Source organism: Alosa pseudoharengus, unplaced genomic scaffold (assembly GCF_046254945.1).
Source record: "Alosa pseudoharengus isolate Yale_2024_CS ecotype anadromous, Long Island Sound unplaced genomic scaffold, YU_APseudo_1.1 YU_APseudo_1.1_scf_13, whole genome shotgun sequence".
NCBI lineage: Eukaryota > Metazoa > Chordata > Actinopteri > Clupeiformes > Clupeidae > Alosa > Alosa pseudoharengus.
This window is the reverse complement of record NW_027468598.1, coordinates 9,316,643-9,332,653: the sequence shown is the minus strand read 5'-3', so window position 1 is coordinate 9,332,653 and position 16,011 is coordinate 9,316,643. Positions and strand designations below refer to the sequence as shown.

The 16,011-nt window shown below is 44.6% G+C and overlaps 1 protein-coding gene across 5 annotated transcripts in view; it reads right to left on the bottom strand.

Moving 5' to 3' along the window:
* The window catches only part of fam168a (family with sequence similarity 168 member A), a 31,410-nt gene extending 15,760 nt beyond the window's left edge, over positions 1-15,650 (bottom strand). For 4 of the 5 annotated variants that reach the window (XM_076281997.1, XM_076281998.1, XM_076282000.1 and 1 more), the window contains exons 1-3: positions 15,455-15,650; positions 2,496-2,621; positions 519-610 (exon numbers count right to left, since the gene is read on the bottom strand). In XM_076281997.1, coding sequence (XP_076138112.1) covers positions 519-610; positions 2,496-2,566 — 163 coding nt within the window. In that variant the 5' untranslated portion in view covers positions 2,567-2,621; positions 15,455-15,650. The remainder of the gene's footprint in view (positions 1-518; positions 611-2,495; positions 2,622-15,454) is intronic. The other variant, XM_076281999.1, reaches the window with a different exon arrangement.
* Positions 15,651-16,011: the final 361 nt, after the last annotated feature.

Genomic DNA, 16,011 nt, shown 5'->3' with positions numbered 1-16,011 from the left:
CCCTGCAGCCACTTCCAAGCCCTCAGTGGCCAGTTTTCTTTGGGAAGTACTGTTGGGTCTTCAGATACTGCTAGGGGGAAATAAAGCCGTTGTTGCAAATGTTAAGTGGCCTGTAAGATGGAATGATATATATTTTGAAACTGACAAGCTTCAGTCGGTTTTGTTTAATAGAAGATGATGCAATCTGCCCCCATGACTGTATTTCATGACTGTATCATAACCATGAGGGTGACAACTTCTCAACACTGAATGTGTGGTTGTGATGCACTACTACTAGGTGTGGATGTGATCTCACTTGCACAGATCTTGCACACTGCACACAGCCACCAGATCACAGAGTACACATCATTTCACAGAAAGGTTTATTACAAGTCCAAAAATATCACATGAATCATTTCATGTAACTCCATACAACTCAGAACTCTTTTTTGGTGTGTATATATGTGTGTGTGTGTGTGTGTGTGTGTGTGTGTGTGTGTGTGAGAGTGTTATTAGGTTATTTACAGTAATACACTTACCGGCGTATGCCATGTTCTTAGGGTTTCCATAGGGTGTCCCGGGCTGGACGGGACTATAAACGGGGTTCATAGTGGAAGACAGTCTATTCTTACTGCAAGAGACACAGACAGAGAGAGAAGGAGGTCACATAAAGAGACAGAGTCTCTACTGAAGTCTCTGCTGCTTCAAAGGAGCTCCATTGTGTACCGACACATAAAGTGACAACCTGTGAAAACCTGAAAAAAGAAGTGCATGGACATCTGTCCTATAGACATACACAGGCAGACTCCCAAACACACACACATACATCTAGTGTGATTTAACCACTCACATACAAACACATGAACACATACATTTACACACAGCTCTCACATTGTCTTTGGGGAGAATTTGCATTCCTTGGCTCTAAAAATGCTACAGGGGTTTGGGCACATGGCTCGATAACAATCTAAGAACTGAGCCAAAGGGGGGATTTTGGTCATTTTTGAATAGAATACACTAATCCTGAAAACAAACAGAGGAAGCGCACAATGGCATATCCCACAAGCCTCAGCTATCACAGGGGCACCATAGCAACCAACTGGGCTCACTGCATGTGTGCATTTATGTGCGCGCAGTGTGCCTGCATGTGTGTGTGTGTGTGTGTGCTTTAGCCCCAGAGACGCTTGTAGCATTAAGAACATCACCCCAAGGAGGGAAGGAAAAGTAGGAGGAAGAAAGGGAGAGAAGAAACACAGAGGAAAGGCAGAGAGCTGCATGCAAAAGCCCTGTACTCAGGATCAGCAATGTTAAGGGCTGATGGAGGGCAAGACCTCTGAACTCTTAAAACCCAGAGAGAGGGAGAGAGAGAGAAAAACAAAATAGAGAAAAAAAAACAGAGAAAGAGAGAGACAGAGAGAGAAAGAGAAACAGAGAGAGAGAAACGATCACATACACAAGAATGGAGCACAGCTGTGTTTGAGTGAGAGTGGGCAGTGGCAATGGAAGGTGCTAGCTTTGGCACTGGTACTGTGCATGAGGTGGGCATATGGAGCAGGGGTGGTGAGACAGCACACGTCACATGATCGTCCCTGTCAGCTCCACTCATGAGTGGGCAAGGTGATATGGCAAAGAGCATGGACAACAGACATACATACACACACACACACACACACACACACACACACACACACACACACACACACACACCGACATACCGACACACAAACACACACATAAACACATATTCAAGCACACACATTTGCTAAACATTTTAGAATGGTTGATCTAATATCCTCATCACTGTAGTGTAGACGCATGGGGAAGACATTTTTAAGAGTACACACACATTTATATTCTTTATACATAACACAAGCAACATAACACTGATCTGGAAACAGCCTGGAAACTCAAAGAGAAATCAAGGTTATCAGTGTATAGATTGTGCAACTGTTTTTATTGGCCAAGGTCCTGGGTAAACCCTTTTAAAGTGTTGATTTCGGAGTGTGTGCGGATTGTGTTTTGACCTGACCCACAGTATCCTTCAGGTCTGCAAATGCCATTAAAACTGAACTGAAGGTCATTTTGTTAATGTCTGAGGGCCAGGACCAAAGCATCAGTAAAGAAAAAGAGAGAGAATGACAGTGTGTGAGAGAGATACAGAAACCATATATTTGCACTGATAAACATCCTTTCACTTACTCCACCTCTTTCACTGTCACTTTGCAGTTAGCCCTGGTGCAGTGGAAGTGTGCTCGTGTGCTGAGGTGGGGTGGGGGCTCGGGGGCTGGAGCCTGCATCTGGACTCACCTCCTCTCTGCGTCATGTGACCAAAGCCCCCAACCCACAGTTATCTCCCCAGCAACCAATCCAGCAGAGTGCATCATGGCCAGCAGTGACAAATGCTTTTGTGTATGTTTGTGAAGATAGGCTATGTGTGTGAGTGTGAGTGTGTGCGTGTGGCTTTGTGCGTGTGTGTGTGTGTGTGTTTGTGGTGCGGTGTCGTGCACTACACTAACCTCTTCAGGTTCTGACTGGTGTCTGGTTGGTACAAGAAAGTGAATTTGTCAGTGGGGTGCCCGCTTGCCATTCTCAGTGGGGGGAGGAAAGGCTAATGAAGGAGGAGAAGGAATGGATATGCAAATCTGAAAAATAAAAACCAAAGCAAAGAGATCAACAGAAAACAAGGGAGCAAAGGCAGACAGAGAGAGCAGAGAGAGAGAGAGAAGGGGGGATAGAAAGACAGAGAGCAGAGAGAGAGAGGGAGAGAGAAAGATAGATAAATAGAGAGAGAGCAGAGAGAAAGAGCGAGTGCGAGATCATGATTATAACGGACAGATCATAAAAGTCAAAACAGCAGCGCAACAGCAAAAGCTAAAACAACAATATGACATATCACAACAGCGAAGCAAAGCAAACAAGCAAGAGAGGGAGTGAGAGAGAAAAAAGATAGATAGATAGAAAGATAGATAGATAGAGATAGATATATAGTTGGATAGATAGGTAGATAGACTGATAGAGACAGATATATAGATGGATAGATAGGTAGATAGACTGATAGATATAGATAGACAGACACAAATAGATAGGCATATAACATAGACAAGAAAGATGAAGTCCGAGAGAGATGAGAGATAGCGAGCACTACACTGGGAGGTGTTGAGAGGACAAGGCGGACAAAGAGTGAGAGATGCCGGGAGAGAGCAAACAGCACAGGAAACAGCATTACAGCATCTATGACATGCTGCGAGCAGCATGACCAGACCAGCAGCGTGAACCAGAAGCACACTAACACGACTGCAACACCTGTTACTACGTCCTTTTGCCAGCTATGCCATGGTCCAGTTCCCGCATCTTCAAATGGGTCAGTGTGTGTTTGTGTGTGTGTGTACATGTGTGTGTCCATACAGGCGTGAGTATAATGTCTTTGTAGCTTTGCCCTCAGACTGCATTCTCGTGCAGCTCAATAATGCTGTCAGCTCTTTTGAGACAGCCCCCTTGGTCGTAAATCTCAGGACCAAAGAGTGGCTATGTCAACCACCACAAAACAGAGCTTATATCACAACATACTTACAGAATTGGCATATATGTCAATGTTTAAAGCCAAGTATACAGCATTGGCACTGTGATATGAAATGACGTCGCCTAAATAAATGATGCCACAATACCCAAGGAAGAATGACTGTGGTAAAAATGTTGTTAAATGGGTCCAGAATGCCTTTAAGACCAGCGAGCCACAGTGGAAACCGATACTGGAATGTGGAGGCAAAAAGCTGTTAACAGAAACCAACGGAGAGACAGCGTAAAGGAGGAAGGGTACAGCTGTTACTGAAAGTCACTCGAACAATCTCAGGCTCCACTACCAATCTGCATGCCTGTCACTTGAAGTATCAATTCTAGCTCTCTTGAGCTCTACAAGTATCGTAAGTATCTATGGCTGTCTGTGTGTCTGTGAAAAATAATGACAGAGGGCAGACGTGAGATAACATTTCATACTCAGTATATATTCAGTACATAAAACTTGCATGAAGGCTGCATGAGTGGCATTGCACAAAAACAAATCAATGGGAAGCTGATGTAACAGAGAGAGGGGGAAGGGGGAAGAGAATAAATGATGCACCAACAGAGAGAGGGGGAGGGGGGGAGAGAATAAATGATGCACCAACAGAGAGAGAAGATGGTGGACTGTGGGGAAACAGGGAGACAGACAGAGTTAGGGCCAACACCAAGAGACAAAGATGGAGAGAGAGAGAGGGAGAGAGTGAGGGAAACAGAGGCATAGAAGGTGTGGGTATTAATGTGCGTGTGCACGTGGAAGTGTTTGTTGGCCGCCTCGGCTCCCGTTCTGCTCCGAGGACTCTTGGTGATTAATCAGTCCCTGACAGGATCACCTTGTGCTGTTTGTGAAGGATGAAGGTGCCCCTCTCTTCTCCCCCTCACCATTTCCCCTGACTGCTGAAGCCATGCTCAGATAGGGCTGATTGAGCGCTGTGTCTCTTAATATTCTCAGCTGCCGAGGCCTACGGGAATGACTGGAGAAGATGACTAGTGTCGTTAGAGAGACTGCCATGCTCTCAGTAATAGCACAGATAATTAAGAGCAGGTTCATTATGTGAGACTTAAGTCATTCCAGTATTGTGCAAAGATTCACTTTATATTGATCTACTTACTCATTGACTGCAGCATGGAAATAGCTAACAGAGTAGACAGGGAATGCCTTTCAGAGGATTGTCCCAGGCTTGTTTTAATGTAAGGAACATGTGCTTTATATTACATCATTTCAGCTCTGGTGCAGCTGTTCCCTGTCACCCCCCACCTTAAACTATTTTCATACAGTGGTTATCAACAGACATAACAGAGAGAGAAACTCCCAAAGCCTGACTCTACATCCCAGACCTCAAAAGAACTGCCTCAGGGTATATTGTGTGTCCTTGTGTTGGGTGTGTACGTGTGTGTGTGTGTGTGTACCAGAGCTCCCAAAATGGATTCAAACATCACTGAAATACATTATTCTTATCAATAACCATGCCTTCCTTATGTTATTTGTTTCTATTCATGTGAAAGTCATCCAGGGAGATGCTAACACAAGCTAACAACAAGTTGCTAGAGGATGTTGATATAGAGAGAGAAAACCGAGAGAAATAGACTGAAATAAAGGTTGCACATACACAGAAGACAGAGCCCGAGGGCAGTGGATCAAGCCTATAAATATAGATCCAGCTCTCCTCTTCTGCCACCTACACATACAATTGCCCAGACTGCGGGCACACTCACAGAACGTTGCCTACTCTCTCTTCTCTCCAACCGCACGCCCAGCAGCACAGAGCACTGCCCTCGGCTAACCACTCTGCCAGAGTAGATGAATCAATAGGCACTTTTTCCTCCGGAAATACTCCTCAGAAAAAAACACTGCCATGAGGGTTCTGTCATGTATATGGCTTTATTGGTGGAGAACAGTCACAGGACTTATGCCTACATGCTTTATCACATGTGGTACAGAGGGCTCACACAGAAAACTATGACAATATTTAGCATACACGGGGCACAACCTGACATCCCTTACATTCACCAGAGAGGTGAGTATGCCCGTAAGTGCAGCACATGCACGCACACACACACACACACCAAGTCCTATAACCAAGAGACAATCAACAATTCACATCTACAAATGTAATATAATGTGTAATCTACCTTTTGAATAGTCATGCAAAGCAGCCTAACAGTCCTATTCATATTGAGACACCAAGACGGTCTGTCGCATTCAGCAGGAGCATCAGTAGCTGTGTGCCTAAGGGTGCCTGTGGAGCGGCTCCTGTGTTATTCAGGTCAGAGCTGGAGCCAAGCTCTCTTCCTACAGGCACGCTCACATGAGAGCAGCAGAGAGGGCAAAATGGCCGCCTGTGTGCGTGTGGACAGAACTGGTGCGCATTTAAACTTTAATGTGCAGATATGCCAGTCGTCTTCATGAGCTCTGACACATGTACACAGAACCTGCAGTGTGAGGCTGAGGTTCATTAAAAACAGGAGGGGGAGAGTGAGAGAGTGTTGATATGACAGTTACAATGATTGAGCATTGTGCTTGCAGTGTGTGAGGAGGCTGCAGCATCTTACAGCCAGTGATTGTTATATCTCTCTTACTGTATTAATGCCAACCGTCCTCTCTCCCTCCCCCTCTTTTCCTAGTTTCAAACATTCCTCCCTTATTCTCCATTCACCCACTCAATCAATAATCACCTCTCTGCTTCCATTTCACATCAGGAGCTAGCGCATTCTCGTTCACCATTCCTTGCTCCCTAGATCCCTCTCCTTTGCCTATTTCTATGAATAACCTCTCTCACTCTCGTTTTTATCGTCGTGGATCTGGTGGCGCAGAAGAGAACAATGCTGCAGTGCCCTTGAGCTCCTCTCAACAGCAGTAGCGGTAACGGCCGCACAAATGTTGTGGCTGCCTCCACGTTACACAATCCAGCGGCCTGTTTTTCAAAGTCGACACTGAAAGGTGTCGTCCATTTTAGCCCCGTCTTGTAATTATACATTCAAGTGGCGCGCGCTCACGCATCCGCATTCTGAATCTCGCCAAGATTCCGTCTTTGATAACATAAGAATACGTAGCATTTTACAGGCATAGATAATAACTGTATAGGCTAAGATAATAGATAAGACAAACGACTTTAAACGTTGGATACTTCCTCCCCGAAACTCTTGTTCAAACAGATAAACAAACAAAGACTATTGGATATTAAATGAACTGTGCCTCCGTTGGAAGAACATTATGCTCCTGATAAGTAGCCCATCTGTGTCCTACGCAAGCATTAGCTTTGTCTGCTAGTTGCCTAAATATTTTATCAGATGGGTTGATGATGAACATGCATGAATTAGTTTTAACCAATATCCATTCCATGTGGTAGCCTACACTTCCCAAGGCATAGCATGAATTATTTACGGTTTGTATAAGCTACTTCAGTGTGCTGCCCATGACCTTGCCATTGCTATCAGTTCTCGACAACCCAAGCATTAGTGACGGAACTATAGGCTACTGTATTGCTGCATCGAAACAAAGCCTAACACGTGATGCATACTCTCGGAGCATCTGAAACCTATACACGAGTAGGCCTATTTATGTAGTCGGGTCCATCAAGCAAAGCGCTTAGGTGTGGGCTTGCTTTCTGACACCGCTCCAAATTGAGTACGTGAACAGGTGGAGCGTATGAGCCAGTAAGTAATGATTGTTAGACAGGTGCTCCAGAACTCATGACCTGTCTACCACCCCCACCACACCCACACAACGCCAAACTTGGATCGTCACCATGGAGACAGCGCTGCCGCATCTATGCTAACTCAAGAGTGCTGTTGTTGATTCAAAGACACCTTCATGGTAAAGCAAGCATTGTTTGATAGATATAATAGCATATTTTTGTGGTGAAATGGACTGATGAAGAGATGCTGAAGAGATGTATTTTATGTTTAAGCTGTCAGACAAGACTGTGAAAATGAGGAGTAAGGCTCGCCTCTTTCCCTCAATGTCCTCCTGAGACCCTCCGGCACGTGCACATACAGAACAGCATACACACACACACCAAACGAGCCCAATGGTATACAAACACTTTGAATAAAACATGGCCGTCAGAGTGAACATGGAGCAGCAAGCAAGAGTGCCCCAGGGCTAGACCACAGGGGTAGGTCCCAGGGTGATAGAGACAGGGAGAAAGCAGACGTGAGCATCCAGGCCAGAAGGGCCCTTTACTGAGAGTAAGACCCATCTGTTTCAGGAGCTTAGGGGTAGGCTGAAACAGCACCTGTGAGCATTGCTCATAGACAAAAAAATGTGTATGTATGTATGAATGGAAGGAAGCATAGGTGGACTCCAGTACACACAGACATGCATGTACACACACACACACACACGCAACCTCAAAAACCCATCATTCATCCATCACTTACAGTTATGGGTAAGTCATGTAATCTTTCTCCCATAAATCTTGTCGCGGCTGTGGAGAAGAGAGGAGTTAGCGTCTCTCTCCATTCCCTGCTTCTGTCACCCTCACACTCAACTAACATGAGGGTTAAGGAGGTCTGACAATAGATCATAATGATTCTCACTCTCTTTTTATCTTTCTATCTCCCATAGCTCTATATAAGATGAGTGGACGACGGGAGGCCATTTTATGCAGGATGAATGTGGGAGTTTTCACCTGACACAACAGAAATATCAGTGTGTCAGAGAGGAAAATAACATCCATGGGGGAAAAAAAACAAGCTTCCTCTTGTCACTCCAAACTGGCAGCATCAGCTATCACTACCCCCTCTCTATCCTTCAGAGCACTTACAGATACAGAACACACACACACACACACTCAGCAGAGAGAGAGGAGGAGGAGGGAGATGACTGTTTTACTTCCTGCTCTCATTACCTGAATAATTCAAATCTCTCTGGGTCCTGAGCATGTTAGAGAGACTCTGTGTGTGTGTGTGTGTGTGTGTGTGTGTGTTGTGTGTGAATCAGCACAGTGGAGTCTGAAGCGGAGCAGCAGTGGGTCCCTGCTGTGTAACTTGTGTACACAGTAGGGATGGGAGCAGCAGAAGCGCTGGATCTGGCTCCTGTACACTGAACACTGGCACACTGCGGGACATGCCGCCCCCCGACCTCGGCCCAAAACCAAACACAGTGGCACCTCAGCACGCTGTTCAGCCCCAGCTGTGGGAGGCTGCCGTCTGTCCTTTGATGCTTATAAAATGACCCACAGAGACAGTGCCTGGATCCTGTGGAACTATCGCCAAAAAAAATTAGGATGTGAAACTGATAACTTCAGTTCTAAGGCTTTGCAATGCTGGGGGCCACAGGAAAATGTCCTACTACGCTCATAGGCGGCATGATCAATAGGCTTAGAGCGGCTAAGCTTCTCTAAACTCAACTGAGAAAATGCTTCGCAAAACACACCAAAGTAAAGACTTCTGCATATGATATGAGCGCTTTATTGTTACACTGCAGGCCTACCCCTCTTGCGTGCAATCAATATAATGGTAATGTCTGAATGCTGAGCAACGGAATGCTAAACTGCACATCAGTTTCCTACAATCACTACAAAAGCACTCATTTTCTCAAATTCATATTAGCCACTGGGTGCATTGATATTATCAACTTCTGTTTTTGGATTTTGATTAAATCAATCAGAAGCAATATTGTTATTTATGCATAAAATATAAGTGTGGACCTCTATCATGGCCTACCCAAACCTGACACAACATCTGTGCCTTTGTTACTGTACTTGGTAATGAATGAGCACAATGTAGACTGCTTCTTATTTTGAAGGGTAAGTAGTAGGTAGGTAAGTGTGGTATTGTCTCCTGATTCCTGTGGCTAGGATAATTTTAGAGGTAGGTTTGCAACTAGTACTCACTTCCATGTAATTTACATAGGCAAAACCCAGGTTATCGACATAAGAGCAGGTGCGACTGTCATACCCATGGGTAGGTGCTTGTGCATCAACTGTCCGTTATTGTATCGATAGTACTAAACACAGACACTGGAGACTGAGAAGAGCACATTTCAGTCTTAGATGCTCTTGTGATATTTTGCCATATTAGAGGGCAATGTGCTCTAATGCAATCCCTCTCCTCTGCCCAAAGGGCCCACAGTGGCTGCTTAATTGCACCTGACAAATGAGGCCCTCCACCAGATCTAATTTCTCAAGTTCTAATTCAATAAAATCCAGTCAGACTCACACACAGTTTGCATATGTGTGTTTAAGAAAAAAATGTCGGGGTGGCGGTGCAATAATGGGAGAGTTCATCAATCTTCAAGCCTGCCATGTTGAATTACACTATTGAAGGACAGCGTTAAGGGAGAGCTGCCTGGCCACTGACAGCAACAGTGGTCACTGGAGCTGGAGCGTGGGCCTGTGTTTCAAGGCCAATCACAACAAGTGACCATGCTAGAGTTCACCAGAGTTATGGCTCCTGAAAGCAGTAGAGGGTGGGGCATTGGAGGATGAGTGGGGAGTGCCCCCCACCACCTCTGCAATGTCATTGTTTTAATGGACTCATGAGGGCTTTCTTTTTGACTATTTCTCTAACCGTTTGCTGAAAAAAAAAGCCCCATTCTTTCTTAAAGCCGCCTTTCAGCCCGGCATTACCTCTGCTTTGTAAAGACCATTATGCTTCAGACAATTGAGGCAAAACCAACACATGCGGGGGAGATGCCTGGACTGCATTCAGGGGAGTCCTTCCACTCCCCTGTCGCCACAACAAGAGCACCATGTCAGCGATGGACGCACTCTTTCACTCATCCTTGCCAATTATTCCCCCTCTCCCTCCCTTCATCCAACACCTCCAATCGGGGAGAGAAAGGCTGAGGAGTGTGAGGGGGGAAGGGTGAAAAGAGAGGCCCTTCAAGTGTCAAGTCATCCTCCCCTCCCCCATGTCAAATTCTATCCATCCATCAATTTAGCTTTCATGAACTGAGTGTACATGTTTTTTTTCCTCTTTCCTGGTGGGGTGATTGCTCTCAGGAGTTTCAGCTGGCCCTAGCGAGAGGAAAAGCACCTCAAACCAATTTAAGAACAGTGATCCTGCGGCTTAAACACACCCGCCTCCACAGTGCGACTCAGAGTATGAGACATATCTGACTGTGTGTATTTGAGTGAGTGAGGGTGAGGGAAAGAGAGAGCGAGCGAGAGAGGGAGGGAGGGGGAGAGGGAGAAAAAGAGGGAGAGTTGAGATGCAGATATTAGATATAAATCTATACTTCTGACTGAAGTGGAAGAACTGATTGAATACTGTGGTCCAGATATGATTTTGATAGAATCATTCTGGCAGCACATCTGGCAAACATGATAAGACATCAAAGTTACACACACTGTCACAAACAAACACAGAGAGAGAGACAGGGAAAGAGAGAAAGACACACACACATCAGCAATGGCACTTTGCAATGTATGCTGTATTTTTAAACGTGTCACCCTCTTGGCGGTGAAGGGGTTCAGGACTTGATGATGGCAGGTGGCTTTGCTACATGACCCAATCACAAAATGCTAATCATGGCAGTTCAGCCCTCAGCCACCCACTCCCAAGGTACCAGGGCAGGCTCCTCCAGCAGGGGGCCAAAGCCTGTGTGTATAACAGTGAGTGAGCTGAATGGGAGCAGAACCCCCCACCCAACACTCCCCCAATCTTAAGAGGAATTACACAATGGAGGCCTCCCATCCTCCCTACTGAGCATCTGTTTCCCCAGGTCCCCAGCGAGCCCCCAGTTCTACGTCTTTACGTTAGCGTTACATAACTCAATATGCTCATTAAGCAGCACAACACCAACGCTTAGCTAACACGAGTGCTGTAAACAAAGACACACAACAGGACACAGAGAGCCATGTGTAAAGAAACTTTACATCTATTCTACTGTGCAGATGGTTGACCTCTGATGTGTGTGTGTGTGTGTGTGTGTGTGTGTGTGTGTGTGTGTGTGTACGTGCGTGTGTGTGTGTGTGTGTGGTGTCAGAAATAACAGCCCTGGTTTGGGGAATCTGCATCTGTTGGATCACACTGACCCCATTATGCCTAATTTGCTCCTCGGCGATCACATGAGAACATCAAACAAAGCAGGAGGTTGTTAGGCTAGACACTTATTCCAGACACATATCAAATCATAGCTGCATGCACACAAACACACACCAAAAATACAGTCATGGTGCGTGGCCTGGACTGACAGTTAGTCTTTGTGACAGTGGAGCTCATGTGTATAGCCATACTGTGCTGACTTCTTCCTCCTTCCTAATCACTGTTTAGTAGATCTGTTTGCAGCTCTGTTCAGCACCCTGTCTTCATACGCAGAGTTGACAGGTGCTAGCTGTTTTACATGGCCGACAAGGACTTTGCCACTATAGGAACAAAGAAAACAGGTCTGGTCCATACGGTCACGTCTGATCCCAAATATAGCTTCAACCTTGGCACGCGCTACATTCCTTCGTTCATAAATTGGGGCCATTGCTGGTGGTGTCTCAGAACTTGGACATAGAAGCCATGCCTGTTGAACAAAGTGTTATTCACTATTGTTGTCTAATGCTTAAGTGACCACAACATATGTTAGTTGACAACTAAGTTTTCCTGTGTATCAATAGCAATGTAAGCCCATGTTGGTTGGCACTTACATTTAAGACACCTGAGACAGAACCCATGACCTTGGCATACAAAGTGCCATGTTTAGTCACAGTGATACCAACTGCCTGCACTCCCCTCCCTCACTTAGATATCCTGCTTCTCTTGACAACCTTCCATTACCATCAGGGCTGTAGTGGATGCTAAATGCAAGTAAACGCAGTTCATCCACCTCTGAAATTTCAGAAATAGAGTTTATCCACCTCTCAAAAGAGTTTATTCACCAATTGTAACTTTTACCATTCATAAATCACACTGTTTTATCCACATTCACAATATGTACACTCATCAACACTTTAGGAACCATTTAATACCACTGGTATTGTTATAAACATTGGACAATAACCTCCACCATCATCAAACATGTTTTGAATGCCTTTTTCAAAAATCTGATATTGCATGGCGTAGTCCACCTTACCGTCACAGAAAATCACAGAATTCATAGTTTACCCACATCTTATTGTACCACTACACCCCTGATTACCATGTTATTACAACACTTCCCTACACTGAACATTCAGAGATTGACTTTCCTCATTGCATCTGCGAGAAGCAGTGCCTATTTGAAATTCCTCCAAGTTTCTGTCAAAGCAGAACCTGTCATGGTCTAGCACCAGATGAAGCACCACATTTAAGATGAGAGCTCATCAATTATGAATGCGACAGAGCTCCCATCACATGACATGCCGAGCAACCCTTCCAGTTTCCCAGAATGCATCAGCAGCATCACAGCAGTTACAAAAGCTTAATAAATGAGGAAATGGCCCTGATTTAGATCTTGCCCTACCTATTTGCCTAAAATATGAAAAATCACTAGTCATTCAACCTTACAAAGGTTTTCATTTTAAAACATTTAAAGACCTATCTTAATCTTAAATGAAGGGTTCTTTATTTCAGCTCATTTGTGAAATTTGTATTTTCTGGGTGAAAAAAAGTAATTAAAATGATGAAACTATAATTTACAGGACGCACACCTCATTAGACTTAACTAGACTGAACATTTAATTTCCTAAAGTGACATTTGATAACAGCCAATATGCCATTCTCACAAAATTAACAAAGTACATATAGTTCATTGTTTGGTGCCAGGTGGTCCTGTGAAATCGATAGTACTACCATGTGAGTCATATTTCAGGTAACAGCGAGAGAGAAAACAGCAGGGGAAAGCTATGATGAAGCCTGGAGGGGGCCTGACAAACAAAGCCATCTGCATCTCCATAAAGGTGCTGAAGCTCTCTTTTAGCCACTAGGGACAAATCCCCCAGAATGCACTGCTATTGTTTATCAGGGGAAACCAACACACCCTGGGGGAGAGCATATTCGAAGTGCCAAAAAGCACTCATAGAAAGGCGGATATACTCACACACAAAGGCAGAAAAGGAGAGGAGGAGTCTCTCACAGATTCCTTCAGTCTTTTCCTCTTTTGTGAACACTAATCACCTTGTATGTAAAAGTAATGTTATCATAGCGGCCACTAAGTCATAAAAGTCATAAGTGATATTACAGCAGAGTGGTTTCACCCATTTCATCCATGTGATAGGGATCTCAAGAAGGACGCAAGCTAAAGATATCATGTACATGAGGGCATTTCAGCTATACTAAAGAGGATAGCCTAGCACTGGAAGACAGTAACACACACACACACACACAGGGCCCAGTAATTCAACTACATTCTCCAAGAAGGAGCGAACATACGAATAATATGAATGAGACAGAAGGAACTGACATGCACCTTTTACCTGAAACTAATGTACGTACACGCTAACATGCTAACAAAAAAATATATTTTACTAAAAGACAGTGTTGTGTGAGCCAACAATTAGTGTAAGCAGTGGGAGATGGAGGAAGAGAACTCCTTGCTGCTGGTGAATGGGATTACTGTTGAGATCTCACAGAGCTGGTCATCGCCTAGTGTCCTCATTTTAATTCTTGGCACTGCCGTGACAAAGGACGACAAAGGCTAGTTTACAAACAGGGTGAAGATGTGTCCCCACATCTCTCTCTCTCTCTCTCTCTCTCCACAGTGGACAGAGCTAGCCTATAACAGAGGCAAGAGAGAGAGGAGGGTTGTATATCAGCAACACAGACCACTGAGATGCTCCAGGTGTGGGGAAATGTTGAAGTCCAGTCACATATAAAACTGCAGGTCAGGGCTAATTTATATTCATTACACCATCACATAACACAGGCACCCACAGCAATCTCAAGAATAGGCCTATATAGGCTACTGGATTAACCCCTCACTCTGGTTAAAAAGAATGATCGAAAATGATTGGGTAAGAAGACGGGAAAATAGCACTGAGTCTGTTTTTAAAGGGTACAGCCTGCCACTCACTTTAAGTATGGTAAATAATTTAAATAAGACGATGTGTGTTTTCGAGAGCTGTTTTCTTTTTCAGAAGGGGTTTAACGCATCACGTTGATGCTCAGTTCCCAGAACGCGCAACATTGACACCAGGCCGGCATCCTACTTGCCTCTTTCACCGGTCCTTTACATAAAAGAAAATAACTTAATATTTTTAAAATAGGAGGTGAGTATTGAAAGATCTATAGCATACTAAAGAGAAACTTAACATGTTTGCATCGATACACTGTTTTTATTATTAAATGATGTGAAACAATGTGGCCTATTCGAGCTTTCTGGAGTCTGTACGGTTTTGCACATCACTACCAAAATGCACATAATTAACTTAAAACCGCAAAAATGGAATAGCACATTCAACTACCACTAGTATCTTTTTCGTTTCACTCCCCCCCCCCCAAAGATTATTTGTCACGCAGGCCTGCCTAAATGACATCTGTCTCTTACTTGTATAAATATACTTTCGCAACGTGACAACAGCTGCATTCACCCTTGGTTCCGTAAGCTGCATAATGATCATCTAGGTTTTTACAAACGGTCAGACGCGCACAAACTACCGACACCATTTTGAAAGGCTGGTTGGCCTTTGCCTGCTGCATGGAATGTAGCTAGCTAAAGATGTATGAAAAGAAGTCGGCACGGGAGACAATTCCGTCGCAGTCGCTTCCATTGACGCTGTCACGTTTTTATAATCGCTCGCTTTCGTGCATCAGTCTTCGCCTGTCCCTTGATTGCTAACGGGAAATCGATAACTGTATCTGTAAACTACCGGAGCAGAACATGCAGTGTATATATGAAGTATAGGTGATTTTTGGATTCGTCCCCTAACTTGCCCTCTCATAACAAACGACCATCGGCGCTATCCCCCCTCCCTACACGAATCATGCAATCTCGGATTTGAACAATTGAAAAAACAGAAAAGAGGAGAGAGAGAAATCAGCATGTGAACAAGAACATCAGACTTACCAATCAAGCCGAATGATATTGTATTTATTAACTCCTTTATATGTTTCCAGTCTATTTAGATTAGTTAGATTTCAATGTATTTTTCCTCTTTTGCGTAAAAACTGGCGGTTTCCTCCTCCTGCTCGCTCTGCTCTGACGATTTCGGGTTTGCAAGCCGCGTTAGAAACACAAACGTTCACAGACACAGAGTGGGGGATGGGGGATGCCAAAAGCGAAGAGAGGGAGGGAGGGGGAAAGGAGAGAAACGCAGTAGCTTGCAAACACAGGGGGAGGACCTTCCTTCCCAGTTCTGACGCAAAACTACATCCAGCTATTCGTGCTCCTACCGCCCTTGAGCTATGCTATATCCATTACTCCGGTGTCCAATCAGTAGCACAAAAATGCATGACCAAAAAGCTTGGGATTTTCTGGTAGGATGTGCAGACCCTATTTCCGACGAAATGGGTTTAAACCCTCCCCTGTCTCAGATTGATATAATTCCCAAAGACATTCCAACATAGCCCACAAACACTGTCAAATGACGTAGGGTATCATGATGGCAGAACATGGCATTAGTC